Source organism: Ambystoma mexicanum, chromosome 11 (assembly GCF_040938575.1).
Source record: "Ambystoma mexicanum isolate Mex_15411 chromosome 11, UKY_AmexF1_1, whole genome shotgun sequence".
Classification (NCBI taxonomy): Eukaryota; Metazoa; Chordata; class Amphibia; order Caudata; family Ambystomatidae; genus Ambystoma; species Ambystoma mexicanum.
The window spans coordinates 574,530,998-574,553,410 of NC_090934.1; the positions used below are offsets into that span (position 1 = coordinate 574,530,998).

Consider the following 22,413-nt stretch of genomic DNA (forward strand, 5'->3'; position numbering starts at 1 on the left):
GCATGAATCCCCTCAGGAACGGGTTTGCCCATGGTCGTGTAGGCCGCCGAAATGGCCAGGACCATCCAACAGGCGATGGAACCCTGAGAGCCGGGGGAGGAACCACCAAAAGTCAAACAATGGCTCAGACTTCCCAAGGATTTTGTCTGAGAGAAAACTTGAGAACTCTCTTGAGGTCCAAGGAACGTAGGGCCCTCTCTGCCTCAGACTGTGGGTTCGGGAAGAACACCGGCAGTCAGATCTCTTGATTCAGATGGAACGGAGAGACCAAGTTTGGGTGAGTGCAAGATGACCTTGTCGCTGTGAAACGTGGTGCCACACGAAGACCATGCCTGCAGCTCACTAACTCTCCGCTCACCGGCGAGAGCCACCAATAAAACAGTCTTCAGTGTCACTGTCACCACTTGGGTTGTGGTGGACCAAGTATACAGATGCAGTAGTGCAGGTTTAGGCAGGCTCTTTATTTAATACAAGGAATTTATAACACGCTTATGGCTCTGTACTTCTGGCAGTTACCCCACCCCTGCCAGCTTCCAGTCTCCCCTTCCTTTTTTCCTGCCTGAGCAGTCCCTGTCAAGTCCTGGTTTCTCCTCTGTCGGCTCCTGCGTGGGCAGCGTTCTGCAGTGTCAGGGTAGGCCCGGTCACAACTGCTCCATGTATCTGCCGCCCAAGTTAAACCAAGTGCTCCCCACAAAGAAACCTATCTCGGGTTCTCATCCCACGGTGGCGGCGTTACACAATACAGTCACACAAGAGGGAAGGGGTGGGTAGTAGAACTCATTTGCCCCTCGTGGTACCGGGGCTGCATCACCCCCCCCCCCTTTTTCCCCTCTACAACAGCCCCACACTCTTCTGCAGGCTCACCTGCTCCCTCGTCAGAGGCGCTCTGTAGCCCTCTCCCTCGATGTGCTCTCAGAGTTCCTGGTGCTGTGGTTTTCTTTCCCTAGAAGTGCCGTGTCCAACTCTATCCTGCTCCTTCAGTCTCTCTCCAGGCAGGCTGCCCAGAGCTTTCTCCCAACGCCAGTTAATAGGCCCATAAAAACGTTTCTTCCGCCGCGTCCGCCTCAGGCTCAGGCTCCCCGGCTCCTCGCTCTGCGACTTTCTCTGGCAGCCCCGCCGAGGCAGAGTAAACAAACATGCTCATTAAATCACCCCACCTGGCAGCCTCTTTCTCTCTCCTCACTGCAGCCATCTCGCACACTCTGCCCAGATTAACCCTTGCTTTCCCAGCTTGCCGCAGACTGTGCTCCGTGGCCCCGGTTTCCTTTGGAGATGATGCAGCCCCAGCCCCCCTTGCTCTCCACAGCCCCTTCCTCACATAGCCTCTCACCAAGCCCTGACGGGCATGAGCCCTGGAAAGGAAATGCGCGTACATCAGCAATTTACCAGGCGGTGGGCAGTCATAAAGGAAATGGGGTGCAATGACAGAAACCAGTGCAAGATGCTAGGATTCGACTCCTTATTCCACGCCATCCAAACCAACGGAGCATGATCAGTTACCATGGTGAACTTCCGTCCCAGGAGATACCATAGTGACTCAAAGGCCCACTTAACCGCCAAATACTACTCCTCAATGGTGGCGTATGCTTGCTCATGTGGCAACAGATTACGACTGATCAACAGAATGGGACGCTCCTCGGCCTTGTTCTGGAACAACACTGCCCCCGACCCCCACTCGAGATTCATCCGTATGCAAGAAAAAAGGTGCGGAATAATCCAGACAATGTAAAACAGCATGTTCGGCCAACGCCTTCTTCAGTTCTTGGAATGCCTGTTCTGCCACCCTTGGATTATCCACCGTTCACGGGGGCTCTAGCAGTCTGCAGCTGATCGGTCAACAGGGCCGCTAGTGTCGAAATGTGCGGGATTTACTTTCTGCAGTATCCCACGAACCCTAAAGCCCCGATTTGTCTGGCATCGACGGAAAAGGAAGTCTATCAATATCCTCCAGCTTGTCTTGTTGAGGCCGAATGGGGCCCTGTCCGACTTAGTACCCAAGGTATTTGTTAAGGGCCACTGCCACAGAAGTTTTCTTGGGGTTAACGCTGAAACCAGCACTTTTTAGGGTCTGAAACAGCCAGCAGATTGGAGCTCCAGGCAGTGCTGTATACAATGAGGTCATCGAGGTAGGCCCCAGCATAAGCCTCGTTTTCCCCTCAGGATGGAGTTATGATATGCTGAAAAGTCGCTGGGGTCCCATGCAGGCCAAACGGTAGCACCGTGAACTTGTCTAACCCGGATGGGGCGACAAATGCGGTCCTCTGTCGTCCAGTCGTAGAAGGATTTGCCAATAACACTTGGACAGATCAATGGTCGTGAGGTACAAAGTTTTTCCGAACTTATCCAGAAGATCCTCAATCTGGGGTATCGGATAAGTATTGAACTGAATCTGATGCTTCCATCTGGGTTTGGCACCAATACAATAGGTGAACAATTGGCTGAGTGAGGGTTGCATCACCCCAATTTCCAACATGGACTTCTTTCTTGGTTGACCGCTTGCATCCTGGCTTCCAGAATCCGATGGGGCCGTACTCTCACCGTGGTTCACGGGCAGGGTTATCTCGTGATAGGCTTTTGTAGTAAGTCCAAGTAATGACGAGAACATCTTCTGGAACTCTTGGAGAAGCCGGTCCAGTTCTCTTTCCGGTTTCCCCAGGTCCGGGCTGATTCGTAAGGCTTCGAGCCCAAGGTTGGTGGCTCCGTACTGATTAATGCTATCGTGACGGTCCGCTCCACCCACTTCTTCAGAAGGTTGACATGATGGGTTTTATCGGGAATCGCCTATCTTCCTGCCGAACATTTATGTAACGTGTGCCAGGACTTGCTCCATCTCATACGGGCCCCACCAGGCCGCCAACATTTTGTTCTCAGACGTTGGAATTCGTACCAATATCTTTTCTCCCACCTGGAAGCTCTGCATCCCTTTGCTGTCTTGGGGCTCCTGTATCCGTTGCGCTTGCTGTAGGTGGGTGTGAGCAATAGTGTGCAGCTGCTCAATCCTTTGTCAACTTGGTTGCGTATTCTGTCAAGGATACTTCTTGTCTTGCTGTGGTTGTTCCTCCCATTGTTTTTTTTAGGATGTCCAATAAGGTCCTCACCTGCCCGCCAAATAAGAGTTCAAAGGGGGCGAACTCCATGGAGGACTGCAGAGTATTTCGAATAGAGTCATGAGGGATCCAGGGTACAATCCGATATCCGTCCTTATCGGAAGCCGTCATGGTTTTCCTCGACATCTGTTTGATGGTCTTGTTTTACCACCTATCAAACCATCGGTTTCAGGATGGTAGACTGAGGTTTTAGGTTCTCTAAGTGCAGGGTTTGACAGACTTTATTTAGGATGGATGACAGTTAGTACCGCGATCTGTGATGATCTCTTTGGGAATCCCCACTCTGGAAATAAAAGACATGAGTGCATCGCACACTTGTTGCGTTCTAATGCTCCGTAGGGAGAACGCTTAAGGGTTTTGCAAAGGTAGCGGGCGCCCCTCTCTCGAAAGAACAGACTTGATAACCTGTTCAGTGGTTATTAACCACTTGAGAGTTCGCAGCCACTGCTTTTACTCACTGTGCCTTTCACAGATGGGAAATATCCATTTGCATATCAGTCTTTGTCCTGCCCAGGGGCAGTCCAGCACCGAAATGCAATGGCAATTCCAACCTGAATGAGAGTACCACCAGCAACCCCATACACGTGTTTCACCCTTGTTGGGGATCATCAGTGAGGTGAAGCTGATGCCTCTCTAAGCACAGTGAGAGGGAGACCACGTCTGGTTGCCCCCAGGAGCCCTAGGGTTACCAATCCCAGGTTCCTTGAAAAATAGTTTTGCAAAGGTAGCGGGCGCCCCTCTCTCGAAAGAACAGACTTGATAACCTGTTCAGTGGTTATTAACCACTTGAGAGTTCGCAGCCACTGTTTTTACTCACTGTGCCTTTCACAGATGGGAAATATCCATTTGCATATCAGTCTTTGTCCTGCCCAGGGGCAGTCCAACACCGAAATGCAATGGCAATTCCAACCTGAATGAGAGTACCACCAGCAACCCCATACACGTGTTTCAACCTTGTTGGGGGATCATCAGTGAGGTGAAGCTGATGCCTCTCTAAGCACAGTGAGAGGGAGACCATGTCTGGTTGCCCCCAGGAGCCCTAGGGTTACCAATCCCAGGTTCCTTGAAAAATAGTTTTGCAAAGGTAGCGGGCGCCCCTCTCTCGAAAGAACAGACTTGATAACCTGTTCAGTGGTTATTAACCACTTGAGAGTTCGCAGCCACTGCTTTTACTCACTGTGCCTTTCACAGATGGGAAATATCCATTTGCATATCAGTCTTTGTCCTGCCCAGGGGCAGTCCAGCACCGAAATGCAATGGCAATTCCAACCTGAATGAGAGTACCACCAGCAACCCCATACATGTGTTTCACCCTTGTTGGGAATCATCAGTGAGGTGAAGCTGATACCTCACGCATAAAGCAATGGCTGCGAACTCTCAATGTGGTTAATAACCACTGAACAGGTTATCATGCCTTGTTCTTTCGAGAGAGGGGCGCCTGCTACCTTTTTTGTAATTTTGAAAGGAACTTGGGGTTGGTCACCCTAGGTTACCTGGGGGCAACCAGACGTGGACTCCCTGCTCACTGTGCTTAGAGAGGCTCAGCTTCACCTCACTGATCATGCCCAACAAGGCTGAAACACGTGTATGGGGTTGCTGATGGTACTCTTGTTCAGAGAGGAATTGCCATAGCATTTCGGTGCTGGACTGCCCTTGTGGGCGGGACAAAGACTGATATGCAAATGGATATTTCCCATCTGTGAAGGTACAGTGAGCAAAAAGCAATGGCTGCGAACTCTCAATGTGGTTAATAACCACTGAACAGGTTATCATGCCTTGTTCTTTCGAGAAAGGGGCGCCTGCTACCTTTTTTATGAACGCTTAAGGGTACCTGGTGGTGTAGTCCACAATCATAAACACATACTTATGGCGACTAGTGGGATAGAGTTGCCCCACAATGTCCACCCCTATCCGATGAAAGGGTTCTAGAATTAGGGGCATTGTCTACATAGGGGCATTCAGAATGTTGGCTTTGTTTTTTCTGACATTTGTCAAACTGTTGGAAGAACCGATGGGTCTGTCAGTAGAGCCCTGGCCACAGAAAATGTGCCAGGATTCTCAGGAGCGTTTTCTCTGCCCCCAAGTGGCCCTCCCCCACTTGCTCATGGGCCACCTCGAGCACCATAAGCCGAAATTTGGCAGGTACAAGTAGCTGTTTCTGAGGCTCTTCTCCGTGTTGAGGAACCACTCAGAAGTACAGTCTTTTTCTTGGGTAAACTGGGGCCCTTGGCCTTTCCTCTTCCCGGGCAGCCAACCGGGCATTTTCTAAATGCAGGATTCAATTCTTGGGCTAATTGGTAACGGTCGCCCTTCTTATCCATCTTCCAATCGACTGCAACCAGCATCATGACCTTTTCATGCCACTGCCTCTGCAATGCTCTTTTCTCGGCCCGCCTCTTGCTAGTTCGGTCGTGCTCTCTATATCTTCCCCCTGAAAGGGGGCAGTGTTCAGCCAATTTTCCTCAATGCGTTATATCATTTTGGGCATTATCACCACATCGGACCCTACCACCAGAGGTTCAGGGAGCACAGGTAACACAGCTGCTCTTACTTTCAAGTGTTCCCCAGCCAACTTAACCCTGATATCCTGGGTAGGATGCGCTTTCCCATCCTCATGCACACACCAGATCCAGATTGGCTCACCCAGTGCTTTCACTCCATCTACTAATTATCCACCAACTGAAGTTTGCAGGCTTCCGGGGTCCAGCAGGGCCCTGGTAGGAATTCACTCTACTTCTGCTTCGCAGACATGGGGGTACTGCGGTGTGGAAGTGAGTTGCTGCTCCTCCAGGTAACTCCCTGCCCGGGATACGTCCAATAATTTAATGGCCATGGGTTCAGCCTTAATCTTTTTAGGGGAAAGCTGGGAATACGCCCCCATTCACCACATTCGTAGCATTGTGGGCTTCTCGGGAATAGGACACTGGCCCGACCCAGGTTGACCCCCACACCCCAGAGCGCGCGCACCCCCAGAACGGCCGCAGGATTTATGGGCAGCGTATTCGATCCCCGTCCCGGATTGTGGGGTGTGGTGGAGGACCCTTCTAGTTCCAGAGCAGTCAGTCTATAAGCCAGGGTCCTCCCCTGCCCAGCCTTCTGATAAGCGGAAGCGATAGACAGCCTCTGCCAGGCTTGGCCGGTGAAGTTGTTTCACCCATCTCTGAACTGGAATAAGCAAAAATTGTTCCAAGATGATCCGCTCAGCCATTTATCTGCCAATTCCTTCACCCTCTAGAATAACTGTCAGGGCCATCTCATGGGGCAACAACCTCGTCTCTCTGAACTTGACCCGGGAGGTTTCTTCATCATGACTGAGTCTTTTAAGGATGACTTTCTTCATGTCTACATAGTTTGTGTCCCCACTGGGGTTGGCAGCCTGGTATCCGCCCTTCATCTTCCCCATCAAGGGGGCAACATAGTGGCTGAATCGTTCCTGTGGCCACTGCGCATTCCTGGCTACTCAAAGTTTACAGAGAAGTGGCCCAGATCCTCTCCCGGTACATACTGCTGCAATACTGTGGCTGGTACCTGGGTCTGTGCTTGCATTAGCTGCCTCCAATATTTGTGCCTGTTGAACCTGCATGGCCTGCTAGAAGGTTTGCTGATCCACCTGAGCCTGCTGGTTCTGTATCTGAATAGCCTGCTGCATTTGCTGCAGTCCATCAGTTAGTATTTCAGGAATGCCTTCATGGCATTCTCTCCTGGATCCCACTGCTGTCACCACTTGGGTCGTGGACAAAATATACGGACGCAGTAGTGCAGGTTTAGTCGGGCTCTTTATTTATTACAAGGAATTTGTAACGCCCTTATGACTCGGTACATCTGCCAGTTGTTACCTCACCCCTGCCAGCTTCCCGTCTGCCCTTCCTTTTCACTTACCTGAGAAGTCCCTGTCAAGTTAAACCAAGTGCTCCACACAAAGAAACCTCTCAGGTTCTCATCCCACAATGGTGTTGTTCTGCAATACAGTCGCACACAAGAGAGGGTTGGGGTGGGTAGTAGAACTCTCATACCCCACGTGATACCGGGGGACTGGAACCATCCTGCAAAGCCCACTCGATGGGCTAAAGCACTGGCAGGCCCTGAGCCGGATCCAATTTGGCTGTCTGCCTTGCAGGCTCCGCCACATGCTGCTCCGTTATTATGAAGCCATGTGCCATGCCCTGGGCGGCAGGGCACGAAGGCCTTGCGCCAAGAGAGGCCTCGGACACAAAAGGATACAGCTTGGGTCTTTAACCTGAAGCCGAGGCGCTGACCTCAGGGAACCCTCTGGTAGGTGCCGAGACCTCAGCCGGTAGTCGAAACGCCCTGGATGACTGCCTTGGAGCGAGATGTGGTAGGCTGGGAGGCCTCGGCATCTGTGGTGGCAGCCATGCTGGATCTAGCCTAGGAACGACTCTTGGAGATGGCACTCGATGATTCCTTACCCCCCCCACCCCCCCTCCCAGGGTAGAAGAGGATGAGCCTGATCGTCCGTCTGAGGACAACCTGGTAGGGCCCCTGGACTTGGGAGCTGGTAAATGCCTCGGGCCTGCCAGAACCTGAATGCTAGGAACCCCGAACCGTGGAAACCCCAGGAAAGGAGTCTCCATGCTGTGGAGCCATGCTGAACAGAAGTTATACCTTGTCTTGACGAGAGGTCCCAGAGACAAAGCTCTTCAGGTGCAAAGGTGGAGAAGTATGGAAGATCTCCCTCCACCACGACAAACTATTTTTCAATACCCTGTGACCAAGAGCACTGCAGGTCACACATGAGTCCCAGCGGTAGTCGGGCCGCCAACCACTCAAGACAGAGTGCATGGGGGTCCGAAGCCGGGAACAAGTGGTCTCCAGATAATTATAAGTTATTATATAGCGCCTTAATCCAAATCGCTTTACAGAGCACATATTTACATACAATATCAACCAGCCGAACTTGGTACTCCTTTATCGACCTCGGAAGGATGAAAGGCTGAGTTGGCCTTGCCGGGATTCGAACCTGCGACCTGCAGATCACGCTCAGTTCGCAGCAGCGAGTGCTCAACCCACTGAGTAACCTTACAAGAGACACCACGTGAATCCTCCTGCAGCCAACATGTGCCGGGGTGGTGAGGCACCAAAGGGAAGTGAAATAAGAAATTAAAAAAAAAAAAAAAAAACAGGAGCAAGCAGAAAGTTTATACAAAAAATAAAATTTAAAAAGCCTTCTGAGCTGACTGCCAGGTCCGACACTGCCTGCAGAAAAAAGGGACTGAGGTGAGGCGCTGGGGTGTTCCCACAGCCGAGGCACGCTATACTAAATTTAAAGGAGAAGCACATTTTCTTGCGGCCAAAGGTTCCGGTACCGTGCCCATGTTGGGGGAAGCCCACAAGGATGGAGGAAAGGGGACAGGACGTAGGAGTATGGAGGGCTTGTACTGTCAATTAAAATATTACTTTAAAACATTTGTATTGTGCAACAATGAACCCTTGGGGCATGATGGCGCGGACAAGACTAGACAACAAAACACAAATGGGAGTCTGAAGCTGAGGGTGTCAATAGGAACAACTCAACTGGGCTTTATTCGATTTCCTAAGATCCTAACTTCATTTTTAAAGCAATAATTTGGATGGTAGAAGTGGACGTCCATATCGTGTGAATGTTTACTGTACTGGACGGGGCAGTCCAAGCGGGACCACATGCCTCTGCGCGAACAGCTATTTTTTTGCTTCCATTAAGTCAGTCACAAAACACAGGAAGAAACAATGACAAGTAGTAATCCTGTTCTCCAATTTCTCGTTTTTGAAGGGTGTTTTCATAAGTTTTTAAATTAAGCAGTATAGTCATCAAAAACTGTGCTAATAACATAAGACCAAGCGATCAGTACCTTTTCATCAAGAGCTTTGTGATGTTCAAATAGTGACTTTAGTGCTTTGAGGACTTCGACTTCACTGGACACTCCTGCTGGAGATTGTGCTTGTCTCTTCACCACAGTCATCCTAAGAGACCTCTCATGCCTTGACACAAGACACTCTAGGTGCTCCAATAATAACTGAAACAGAAAGAATAGTTGGTAGCATGAGTGTTATTCAGCCAACTTAACATTTTTTTGATATCAATATTGACAACTTTATATACTCTTTAAATCTCAGTAATCTTTGTGGCTTCTATCCGCTTAGAATTGCATGCTATGCATAGTCTGCCACCTAGTACATGGCTCAGTTGTTGGTAGTAGTTGGTGCCTATTCTTTTTAAATATAGGAAAACTGGCTGTCAATAGGGGTGCTCCTATCACCCGACCCCTAACCTGCGTGTGCAGGCGCCCATGCCCCCATATTGTTTTCCTGCCCTTAACATATCTATATTTTCTTTTTCTTCCCACTGAGTCAGGTTGTTTTCTACCCACTGTTACACTTCTTTCTTGAGGGAGGTTGGGTGGGGAAACATGTGATTCTAAGCAGATACAAGCAACAAAAGAACAAGTTACTTACCCCTAGTAACCTTATTTCCACTGGATGTTCGGCCCACGTATTCCTTATCTTTCAGATTTCCCAATATCCAGCTGCTTTGGAATTTTGTTTTCAGCAGAGGGCGCTGTGCGTCGATGCCAGTCGACTCGATGTCCCTCGGAGGCCTCCGTCTCGATGTCGACATCACCAAAGGTGTATGTAGAACACGCAGCGCCCGTTGGCTTCAGGTCTGTTTTTAAGCGCTTACGCTTCAGATACAGAACGCTTCATTACTTGACGGGAATATCATCAATACTTCAATAATTTCTTAATTCTTCAAGTGAATACGTGAAGAATGGCTTTGTCTTCGGCGTTGCCCACTCCCAGGTCGGGCTTCAAGAAAGGCCATAACTGCGGTGTGAAGATGTCTGACAGACCCCCACAGGATCTGCCTGTGGTGTCTGGGGTCGGCTCATCATCATCGCATCGTGAGGACTGCCTATTCATGACTGCCAAAGTCCTGAGAGTGTAGAGGGAAGATTGCGGCAGGTACTACCCACAAATCCCCTTAAACTCATCAAAAAAGCAAAAGACTTCGGAAGTGTCAAGAACAGTTCTCCCCGTCACAAATAGAATAAACGTTCCCCGTCACAAAGTGGTTCACACCACTCGTCTTCTAGACACGGAAAGAATAGGTGCTCTCTTTTTGAGAAGTTACGTTCACTAAAACACGTTTTCTTTTTGTTTTTGTCCCCTCCCTAGACACCGCCCCACACCGTCACCAGTCCCTCATCCCTCCTGGATTTCCATTGGCTGTGACTACTACAACTACTCCGGTCACGCGCACCGCGCGCGCACCGGAAGTGTACGAAAGTGTACTGTTGGACTGTTTGACGGTGTGGCGGGTGTCGGGTGGACCCACATATAAGTAAGTTGTCCTTGAAAAATCTATGAAACTTTACTTCTAGCTTTGTGCATTGCATGTTATTGAAACTCGCACGTTGTGCCTTTGGGTTGTTATTATTATTATTATTACTATCAATCTAATTGTTCGATTATGGTTGGGAGTTTAAGAAATGGTAAGAGTGTCTCTAAAGATAAAACAGACACTGCGCTTGATGGTAATGTACCTATTCAGCTTCATGATTCTATCTTGAACGAATCGGTTCCCATACTGTTTGAGGCACATGGAAGGAAACGGGTGATGGATGTTAATACGGTCCCCTACAGCCTCCAGTCTTTGTCTGTCGAACCAAATGATGACAGAGACAAGACAGGATGCGATTTCAGCAACCTCTTTTGGAACAGTACAAAAAGGTAATGCCTTAAAGATGCCCATATATACAACTCCTTTTAAGGGGAAAAATCCTTCTTTCTCATCTATTAAGATCGCTAAAAATGAGCTGTCAGACGTCTCTATTATGGCGCCAGCTCTGATAAATGAATGGGAAAAACGCTGTCGCATCTCCCTAGGGCCTTCTTCACCTGCAATATTGCATCCCGGGGACATAGAAAGCATTTATTTGCATAATGAAGAAATTATGTCACATGTTGCGTCTTCCTCCGAGCATGATATTCCGCTGATGCCACCTCTTACAGGCCCCTCCACCAGTTCGCCAACTAATCAAACTATGGGGGAATTATCTGGAATTGGGCTATCAGGGGCACTTGCGCCCAGAATCCCACATGTGAATAGCACAGGGGGTGTTGATGAAAATAATCCACTAGCCGAAGATACAATGAATAAAAACTTTGACACTGCTTCAAACAGTATTCTTAATCCACCAAATATGGGTGATGAAAATGCAGCATTCCCGGTGATCACCTCTATATTGAACCTATTAGATAAGGGGCATGACCTTACACATGCACATCTAACTACGATTAAGAATAATTTGGCTGACTTGTCTGGAAAAATTTGTAAAATTGAGGGATTTATGTTGGCCTATGTCACGTGTCAAAACGAAAAAATGATGTTGATTGACTCTCACCTAACAAAAATGGCCCAACCTATACTTACACGAAAACAGGATACCTCCTCTCAGACTGAGGAAGTATCGTATGCAAAGGCTCTGGCTTTAGGGGTAAATATACAAAATCTAGCACCTACAACATCCACTAATGTGCTGCTAAAGCTTATCCAGGCAAACTCTGTAAAAATAGATGAAGTGTTATATCGCCTAACGGTACAACAATGTCTTGTGCGAAAAACCTGTGAAATGGACACCTGTGAGATAACCCCTGCGATTCTAGCTGAGGCTAATCACGATGTGCATCCTAGTAGCCCTACGCCTCTTGTTGACCTGATAACGTATAATGACCCAGATCTTGGAGAACTAGAGGGTGACAAATCTAGTACTGACAAAATCGTAGCTCGAGAAAATGACTTAATTAATCTCGAAAGCGAAATTGTATCTAGCAAAGAAAATCCAACAACCTTTCTATCTCGAAAGATGAAACGCGCCCAAGCAAAAGCCTTAAAAAAAAGTAAACCAAAAAAATAAAAAAATTCTTGCCCAGACTACTCAAGAATCTTCTAAAGTGCAAAAAAAAAAAGAAAAAAAGGAGAAAAAAAATCAAGGACAACAGAGTAGCCCTACTGATGGCCAAGATGACATACATGCGGTGACTGAGAACAAGCAAGTTAATGAGCTAGTGATTAATCTATCACAGTTGAACGAGGAATCAAAAGCACTGCTAAATTTGGCTCTTCCGCATGAACAGAAACTAAAAGGTATGGGAAGGAAGAGTACAGAAAAAGATACACACAGCCAGATGGCTATGGCCTCTGATGAATCGAATGTTCGGAAGCAAGGGCGCCTCTCAGCATTCTACCCCGTTATTAAAATCAAGACGAGCAGAACAGATTCTACTCATGATGCAAAAACACACAACACAAAGCAACCTCATGTGCAACTGTGAGCGAACTGGTTGTTAAGGAGCTGCAGAAAACTAGAGAGGATACTCGGATCAATATGCAAAAAAATGTTGCGAATAATGAAAGTAAGGAAAGCGATGAAAGATCTGAAATGGTCAATGCGATAACTAAAAATATTCTTGAAAGCATTGAAAACGCTGCCTCTCATCAAGAACAAACGATCCAAAAATTGAGTAACATATCCACAAATAACATTCAAGAAGAAAGTGAGTTGGAAAATCAGGGCCAGCAGGCACACACAAATTCAGTGGTAGTTAAGGAACAGTGTTCCTTTTCAAGGGACACACGCTATATATTGGGTTGGCAGAGCGATCCCAAGATGAATGGTCAGCAAAGACTGAATATATTAAATAAGAATGATCTATTTAAAGGGAGTCCGCAACTAAGAACTTTACACTCTAACGATATTGAATGGATTAGGCTTGCAAACCATAACAACCTGCGTATGATCTGTGCTCCTCAGTCACAAATTATTACGAAATTATTATGGGAACACAGGCAGGACTTTGAGATGCCTGGCTTGGAATTATCTCTATTGCGATCTATTGAAGAAGCAGAGGTTTTTTTGGATGCACAGACTGCTGCGGATGAGAGCAAATCTGGTGAGAAGAGTCGAGCTGGCAGTCAAGAACAGGCAGCAGACCTTATCACCCAGATTACTACATTAGTAGGCATAGCATCCAATATAACCTGGCTAGGGCCCCTAATGACATCTATCATCGATATGGCGGCAAATAAAAAGCAATCCTAATCAGGCCGAACTGAGATTAATTTCTTGGAACTGCTGTGGGATGAAAAACCTTGGCGATTGGCTTAAAGAGTCTGTGTGTATACAATCGCCTATGGTCATATTCCTACAGGAGACAATGTGTTTAAATTCATTCTTTATTGATGGCTTTAACACTATTAGTGTACCTGCTCGCCAAGGATTAGCTGGTCGTCCTTCCGGTGGTGTGGCAATCTTGATTGGTAACTCTATTGATCATAATGTGAAAACCTTATATGCTACAGACAATCTAATGGCAATTGAATTTTCCGTGTGTGATCACCCTGAGCATATTTATCTTTTAGTCTGTGTGTATTACAATCCTGCTAAGTGCCTTTTAGAAAAACTTCTGGAATTAATAGATGGGATTTTTTTGGCTGCTATGGAACGAAACCTTAATTACTTGATATTGATTGGTGGGGACTTTAATTCTATTTGCACTGATTTGGGATCATTTGACAGACAAATTCATATCTCTAAATATAAGATCAATTTAATTAATAGATGCTATAAATTGCTGCACTACTTCAAAGCTTGGAACGTTGTCCCTGTGGACTTTGAAGCTGGGTTACTAAATGGTACCTGGAGGAGGCGTGGTGTCGAATCTTATCTTGACTATTTTTTTGTTTCAGTAAATCTTATTGGGCGCGTGAGTAGGATCATTATAATGGATACACCTTATAGTGATCACACGCCCATAAACATGACTATTAAATTAGTTTTTACAACTCTTGAAACTAGTTCTATTCTTAAATTGATTAACATTAAGAGAGTTCAACATTCAGTGAGATGGCATCCCTCCTTATGCAGAAGCTTGAACTTCTTGGTCAATAGGGACCTATGGAGAGTCCCCAAAGGAGATGATTCAAAACAGAATGTAATTCTACGTGAGGCATGGAACAATCTAATTATAAAAAAACATCTTCAATCATTCATAAACGATTTAGGGACGCAAAATGTTTGTCATCCTCACACGTTTAATGCTGAAATTGCCTCTTTGAAATGTGAAAATAATCTGCGTTTGAGAAAATTACGAAAATTGAATTTGACTACTGAACTTTATTTGCTATGTAAAAAGAAAATCTGTTTAAAATACACTAATAAGAACAAATGTATTAAATACAGAATTAAGCTAATGGAGAACCAGCAAATCATGAAAGCCATTATTCGAAATGACACCCATAGGCTCTGGTCTATCATTAATGATACTAATGGACGAGAGCAGCATGATTTAAGTTCTTCAGTTCCATCTGAATCTTGGAAATCATTCATGATTGAGAAATTTAAGTTACCATCAAAATTTCATAAAATAGACTCAAACATTTTAATTAAAAAGTGCAGGGACAAACTAGCACTTACTATGGATGAGATCCTGGATGCTATTAATCTACTTAAACCTTCAAAAGCTGCTGGTCCTGACGGGTTGCCTGCATGTGTTTTAAAGGATGATCCGATTTTCTGGGCTGCAATTCTTTATATCAAATTTTCAAACATTCTGGATTCAAATTGCATTCCCAAATCTTGGCAGAATGCGATAATCATTCCTATCTATAAAAAGGGTGATCCAACCGACCCTGCAAACTTTCGTCCGATTGCCCTTATGGACGCTTCCGCCAAGGTCTTTGCCATTTGTTTACTAAAAAAACTACAAAATTATATTGACAACAATGATATTTACTCAAAGTTTCAATCCGGATTCAGAAAGAATATCGGAACATCCCTTAATGCTATTATTCTTGCACACTTCATTTATAAATCTAAACTACCTGAGTCTGGACCAATATACTTTGCATCGCTTGATCTAACTAGTGCATTCGATTGTGTAATTCGAGAAGTGCTGTGGGAAAAACTGTTGAATATGGGTTTTCCTCAACGACTTGTGCAACTCCTTGCAATGTTACATACTAATACGTCTTTCCAAATTAGAATAAATAGGGAAGGTGCTCTTACGTCGCCCATTGCTACTGAGATTGGGGTAAAACAGGGTTGCAACTTAGCAGCAATCCTGTTTAACTTGTACCTCTCAGATATGGATCGATTGTGGACAGGCAATGGTATATTTCCGGTAAAACTTGGTAGTCTTAAACTTGATTGGCTTTGTTTTGCCGATGACATTATTCTGTTTGACAGGACCCCTTCGGGACTACAGCATAAATTAAATCTTTTTTATGATTATGCTGCAGAACACAATCTCACGGCAAATTCTAAAAAATCTCAGATCATTATTTGTCATAATAGGAAAAAAATAAGATCGTACTATTGGACAATTGCGGGTAGCAGGCTTGAAATGGCAAATTCGATTAGATATTTAGGTTATCCTTTGAATAATAGCTATTCACAGAAATCATGGAAGGAGTTCTTAACTTTAAAATCTTGTTCTCTCCTATCAATGATGAAGGTGATTTATGCTAAGTACTGTATGTTCTCGGTCAAGCCCTTATTGGATTTCTACTTGTTAAAGGTAGAACCCATTATTCTTTATAGTTTAGACATTTGTCTAATGAACATTGAACAGATCCTGAATGGGATTCAAGGGTCTCTTTGGAAAAAAACCTTGTGCTTGTCATCAGCAATACCAAACTCGATAATTTGCCATGAACTGGGTCTATCTACACTAGCGTCAAAATGGAGATGGCGACAATTAATGAGCTATATGAAAATGCTGTTGCCACCCAGAAACTCATTGTATGAAGATCTTCACAGTTTATTAAATAATGGTGGTGTTAAATCATTGGATAAGTTTAAAAAACAAATGAATATGCGTTTGGACACCATTGAAGTAACAATTGAGGACTTAGAACTTGGTTTAGCTAGAAATAAACGCAAAATGTACGAATGGGACTGGAGGATGATAATTGAAAAAAAAACAGAAATATGTCTTATACACGGAGTGTGCGAGTAGACTTAGGAAGAGGGGCACTCGTCCCCTATATCTTATGAAATGTCCCGATCATAAAGTACGTAATATCTACTTAAGATTCAGACTAAAGATACGTTCCAAAGTAGAGAATTGATTTAAATGGAATGATGGTAGCGAATTGATCATGCACCCAAATTGTCGGTTTTGTGCTTCGACTTGTCAAACTGAATCTATAAAGCATCTTGTGGTATATTGCTCATATTTTGAGGAAAAGAGATGCTTGTTATTAGGCGAATTTAATCCAGGCCTAACATATATTGCACGGGCCGCTTTTTGGGAACGCAGCATGCAAGGGGATAGCATGCGCTTTATTTTGGCTTTATCAAGGCTCCTATTCAAAATTGACGAGGATTTGAAAACTAAAAATCTGGATCTGAACATGCCTCTAGTTGAAGAATCACAGTAAATTAAATGAAATTGATGAATTCAGGATATAACTGATGTATTATACACTCTACTTGATTAATTGCATTATTATGCTACTTAAAGCAATGTTTTTTGAATATACTATATACAAGATCGATCTGGGTTTTTATGCTGTCATGCATTAAGAAAAGGCCTATTGCAAAGATATATAGTCATATAAAGAAACTATGTAAATTCTAATGTCACCAAGTATGAAATGTGAAAACCGCAAAATAGAAATGAATTATGCTAAATATATCTTGATGAGTATAGTGAAAGAAAATGATTTTATGTAATGTTTCTAAGAAATGAAGTGTTTTAAAGTTGATGAAATAATCGTTAAAGTTTATAAATTTGATGTAAACTATAAACAATTTTTTAATAAAAAAAAAAAATAAAAAAATAAAAAGAATGCCTATCCGACAATCCCTCAGGATAGGGATGACGAGAGTTATGAGGCTATGGCCAAGAAGAACAAGTTAATTACCATATCTGGTAACGTTCTTTCGATGGGATGTTCCTATTCCACATCTATGAGAGGTAATGTCCACAGCTGTGCTGCTTCGGAAAATTTTCGGCAGAGGGCGTCCTGCATCGATGACGTCGATCCGTTGTCCCTCGAGGGCCTCCGTGGAGGGTCGACGTCACTGGATGTTATATATAGGACGCATGGCGCCTGTAGCCTCAGTTAGCTTTTTCCCAGAACGTGTGGCACATAATCTCCTGCCAGTATGACTGCAGAAAGCCTTGCGGAAACGTAAGCTGAAATCGCATAAGAAATTCAGTAGAGTGGCAGGCAGGGAGGGCGATGTGGAATACATCAGAGGAACATCCCATCGAAAGAACGTTACCAGATATGGTAAGTAACTTGTTCTTCGAGGGGATTGTGTCCTCCGACGTATTCCACATCTATGACAGACTCCCAAAGCAGTACCAACTTATGGAGGTGGGAAAAAAAATTATAATTTTAGAATGCCCAAACAAATGGCTGAATAGAGGACTGCCTTACCAAAGGCCAAATCCTGCCCATGGATGGAGTCCAAGGAATAGTGTCTCACAAAAGTATGGACAGAGGCCCATGTGGCTGCTTCACAAATATTGCGAATAGGAACCCCCTCTGTAAAGCAGTGGAGGCAGCCACACCCCTAGTAGAGTGAGCCCGTAAACCTACTGGAGGGTCCTTTCCCACCAAACGGTAACATTCTGAGATCGTCACAATTATCCATCTAGACAAGGTCTGTTTGGAAACAGCCTGGCCTTGCAGCATAACCAACAAAGAGCTGATCGCCCACTCTGACCCGGAACATCCGTGAGAGATAGAAACTCAAAGCTCTTCTAGGATCCAACCTATGGAGCCTCTCCTCTTCCTTACCAGGATGTGGAGGAAGATAAAACGCTGGAAGAATCACCTTCTGGATCAAATGGAATTCCGACACAACCTTCGGAAGAAAAGAAGGCCGCACCCGCAGGACAACTCTGTCCTTATGGAAAACAGTAAAGGGTGGCTTGGCGGAAAGTGCCTGCAACTCAATCATTCTGCGTGCGAAAGTAACCGCAACTAAAAACACAGTTTTAAAGGACAACGGACAAGAATGTAACGGCTCAAACAGAGCTGCCATTAGGAACTTTAAAACCAAATTCAAAACCTATCCCGGCACCTGGAAAGGCGACAGTGGAAACACATTAGTTAGCCCTTTTAGAAACTGAGGAATCAAAGCGATCTTAAAATACATTCCTCAGACAAGCGCTTAAATATGGACAGCGCCGCCAGGTAGCCCTTAATGGTACCCACTTGCAGGCCCTTGTGGGCTAAAGAAAGCAAAAAAGACAAAACCAAAGAAATGGAACGTCGGAAAGGATCCACATTCTCTACCCTGCATCAGTCACAGAACGTTCTCGAACGGCAACGGTACAGAGATTTCTTTGCGGGCCTTCTGGCCTAAAGCAACACCTCCATCACGTCTTCGGGGTGGTCCCAATCCTTATACCTCAACCTTTCAGATACCAAGCATGAAGGCTGAGAGACTTGACCTCTGGATGGAGAACCCGACCCCCCTCCCGTGAGAGCAGATCGTCTTGGTAGGGAAGACTGTGTGGAGGGCAGATGGACAGGTCTAGAAGGTCCGGGTACCACACTCTCCTGGCCCACGCCGGAGCAATGAGGATCATTTGGGAACCAAACCTCCGTAACGTTCCGCAACACTTGCGGAATGACGAGCACTGGAGGAAACGCGTACAGCAGTGGGAAGGACCACTCCACTACGAACACGTCCCCTAAGGACCCTCTTGGAGGAAATTCCTGCAAGCAGAATCTTTCGCACTTCCGGTTGACACTGGTGGCGAAGAGATCCACTTGTGGGGTTCCCCAAAGGGCGAAGATCACCAAAAGAACTTCCTGAGCCATCTCCCACTCGTGAGAGACTGTGCTCTGCCTGCTCAGAGTGTCCGCCGCTGCGTCGTCATCTCCGGCCAGATGAACTGCCGAGATCGAAACTTCCTGCTGGATGGCCCAGAACCAGCGCTGCATCGCCTCCCTGCACAACGGGAGTGACCCTGCCCCCCTCTTTTTTGTTGAGGTAGTGCATGGCCACTGTATTGTCTGTCATAATCAGGACATTCTTCCCCCGCACAGACGGCAGAAAAGCCTTCAGGGCTAGCCTGACGGCCCTCAGCTCTAACAGACTGATGTGGAGTCTGGACTCCCGACGGAGACCAACGTCCGCTGGCTGTGAACTCGTTGGCATGAGCGCACCAACCTGTGAAGGATGCATCCGTCATGATCGTGACCTCCGGCCACGGTTGCCAAAATGGTGTTCCCTTCATCAGATTGCCTTAGTCGGCCCACCAGAGGATCCTGGGCGACCGAGGTCGGAATCTGAACGGGATCCGACATACTGCCGGAGAATTGCGAACACTGCATCTTGAGAGCCCACTGCAGGGATCTCATCCGCAGCCTGGCCTCTGGCACCAGGAAAATGCAGGATGGCATGAGGCCGAGCAACCTTAAGAATTCAAACACCGGGAGACTCTGGGCACGTTGAAACTTGTCCACCATCTGCAGAATGTGATGAGCCCTCACCTGGGGAGGCGAACACTGCCCCAGGGATGTGTCGAGCACTGCTCTGATGTTTTGGAGCCGTTGGGTAGGTGTCAAATGTGACTTCTTTAAATTGAGGGAGAAGCCCAGCTTGTGAAGGGAGTGGCAGGTGACAGACAGATGATCCAGGGCTTGCTCGGGAGAGCGCGCCCTGATCAACCAATCGTCCAGGTAGGGGTAGACGTGAACCCCCCCTTTCCTGAAATACGCTGCCACCACCACCATCAGCTTGGTGAAGACCCTCGGGCGGAGGTCAATCCGAACGGTAGGACCAGAAACTGAAAGTGCGAGTCGCCAACCGCAAACTTTATGTACTTCCTGTGCTTGGGATGAATCGGCACATGAAAGTAAGCATCCTTGAGGTCTAGAGACACCAACCAATCCTGAAGTTGAAGGGCCTGGAGAACTTGAGAAAGAGTTACCATGTTGAACTTGTACTTCCTGAGGAGCTTGTTCAACCAACACAAGTCCATGATGGGTCTCAATCCCCAGTCTTTTTTCGGGATCAAAAAATAAGGGGAAAACCATCCCTTGTTCCTCTCGGCTACAGGCACCAGTTCTATGGCGTGTTTCTCCAGCAGGGATAGGATTTCCTGCGCAAGGAGCAGGTTCGGACGCTTCAAAGAGAGCTTCCCCGGTGGATTGTCGTGAGGCCTCTGCCGGAAGGGAAGACAGTAGCCGTGGGCTATGATCTCCAGAACCCACACATCTGAAGTAATGGCCCGCCATTCACCAAGATGATGCACAGGTCTGCCCCCAAGTGGCGAACCATGGGACATGGCCTCATGACTGAGCGGCTGCTGCAGTGCATGGGGGCAAAGAGGCAACTGCCAGAGCGGCTTTTGCACCCCGAGTACCTTGCTTTCCACCCCTGGTACTCCTATGGTGGCCCCGTTGACTGGCAGCTCCCCTCTATCTACCAAAGGAAGAGTAGTACCAAAAGGAACCTCCCCTCCATTGCTGTCCCCTAGGACGAAAAGGCAGAGGTTGACGAACTGCAGCGCTCAAAGACTTCGCTGCAGCTTTGGAGGTCTGCAAACTCTCAAGGCTCTCGTCAGCCTTGCTGCCAAACAGATGAACACCATCAAAGGGCATGTTCAGAAGACGGGATTGCACATCAGGGGAAAACCCCGACTTCCGCAACCACGCAACCTGCGTATCACAGTGCTCGCAGCCATGGACCGGCTTACACAGTCTGCCGTGTCCAAACCCAACTGAATGGACTCGCACGTGGCATCCTTGCCGTCTCGCACAGGGCTAGAAAACCATCCCATTCCTCCCCTTCAGGAATATGCTCAGCCGCCAAAGACGCACAGTTCCTCAGAGTGTGTGTGAATCTCGCTAAGGCACAAGTGGAGTTGGCCCCCTTCAACGCCATAACCCCAGCCGAAAACACCTTCCTCGACCAACCATCAAAGCACTTATCGTCCCTATCCGGAGGGATGGTAGGGTACGCAGCCTGCTTCGAGGAGGCCGTAGCCGCCTGCACCACCAAACTCTCCGGACTAGGGTGTGTCGATAAGTAGCAGGGGTCACCACTGGATGGGCGGTATTTTTTCTGAAGCAACTTATTAACTGCTGGTAGACTCTCTGGAGCAGTCCAAGCCGCCGCCACCCTCCTTTGCAAAGCCATGTGAAACGGCAATACCCGGTCAGTTGGTGGACCTTGATCCAGTATGTCCGTCAAATCATCCTGAGCAAAATCAACAGGTGGAGCAGACCACCCCAAGTATTCTGTCACCCTTGACATGAGACGCCGATAGGAGGAATCTGCATGCGCCCCAGGCTCAGGTCAGCCAAACCCCACCTCCGGAGAGGCGTCAAGGCCACTAGCGTCATGCAATGACTGACGGAATTCCTCCATCTGACTATGCCCAGACAAAAGATAATCAGGGATATCAGGAGGCACAACCATCTCCTCATCAGACAATTCCTCAACCTCTGAAATATCTTGCAACGGTTGGAAAAGGTCCAATCTAGGAGGAGGAACAGAATAGGGCTCAAAAACAGGCCTCACAGACTTACTGAGAGCCTTCATCGGAGGTTCCACAGCCCTCAGGGGCACCTCCGGCAAATCCTCCACAAACGGCGTCGAGGGAATCGGCGTCAACGTTGACCGAAGCACCGTCAACTTCTTTGAGGGTGGAGCCCCGAGAGAGCACCTTGACGGACACGGCGATCTTCGAAGGCTTCACAGTTTCCGACGGTCTCGATGGTGTCGTGGACCGGGACCTGGATCTGGCACAGCTATGGCGATCTCCCTTGTCCGAACGGGACCTCGACGGCTCCCGATGATCGCGCTGACCGCCTGAGCCCAAAGGCGTGCGAGTGGTGGACCAAGCCCGTTCCTTGCCGGCTTCTTTCGAAGGCGCGGACGGAACTGTGCCTTGCGACTCGAAAATCGCAAACATCTGGCGGTGGAATGAATCCCATTCGGCCGGCGACGAAGACTTGCTGGGACAAGTGAACCATCTGGCAGAATCCTCCTCCGACGAGGACTGGGAAGGCGACCGGTGACAGCGCTTCCTAGAATGCCTCGACGAGGCAGAGAAATGGCAGGAACCACTCCTAGAACGAGACCCCCTGGATTTTCGGCAACTCAGAGAGTCGCCCCTCGAGTCATCGGTTGAAAGCCCAGCGGACTTCGATTTATGAGGCTTAGACACCCTACCTAACTTCAATTTCTTCTTACGTTCCCGCAAGGCCTTAGATGTCAGGGACTGGCAAATCCTTGCAGTCGTCGGTGGCGTAGCTTTCGCCGAGGCACCAGAG

The 22,413-nt window shown here is 47.1% G+C and overlaps 1 protein-coding gene across 15 annotated transcripts in view; it reads right to left on the bottom strand.

Annotated features, from left to right (window-relative positions):
- PPFIA1 (PTPRF interacting protein alpha 1) overlaps nt 1-22,413 on the bottom strand; it is a 1,842,515-nt gene that overhangs the window by 1,369,896 nt on the left and 450,206 nt on the right. For all 15 annotated transcript variants that reach the window (XM_069623437.1, XM_069623430.1, XM_069623431.1 and 12 more), the window contains one exon: nt 8,954-9,118. In XM_069623437.1, the coding sequence (XP_069479538.1) occupies nt 8,954-9,118 (165 nt within the window). The remainder of the gene's footprint in view (nt 1-8,953; nt 9,119-22,413) is intronic.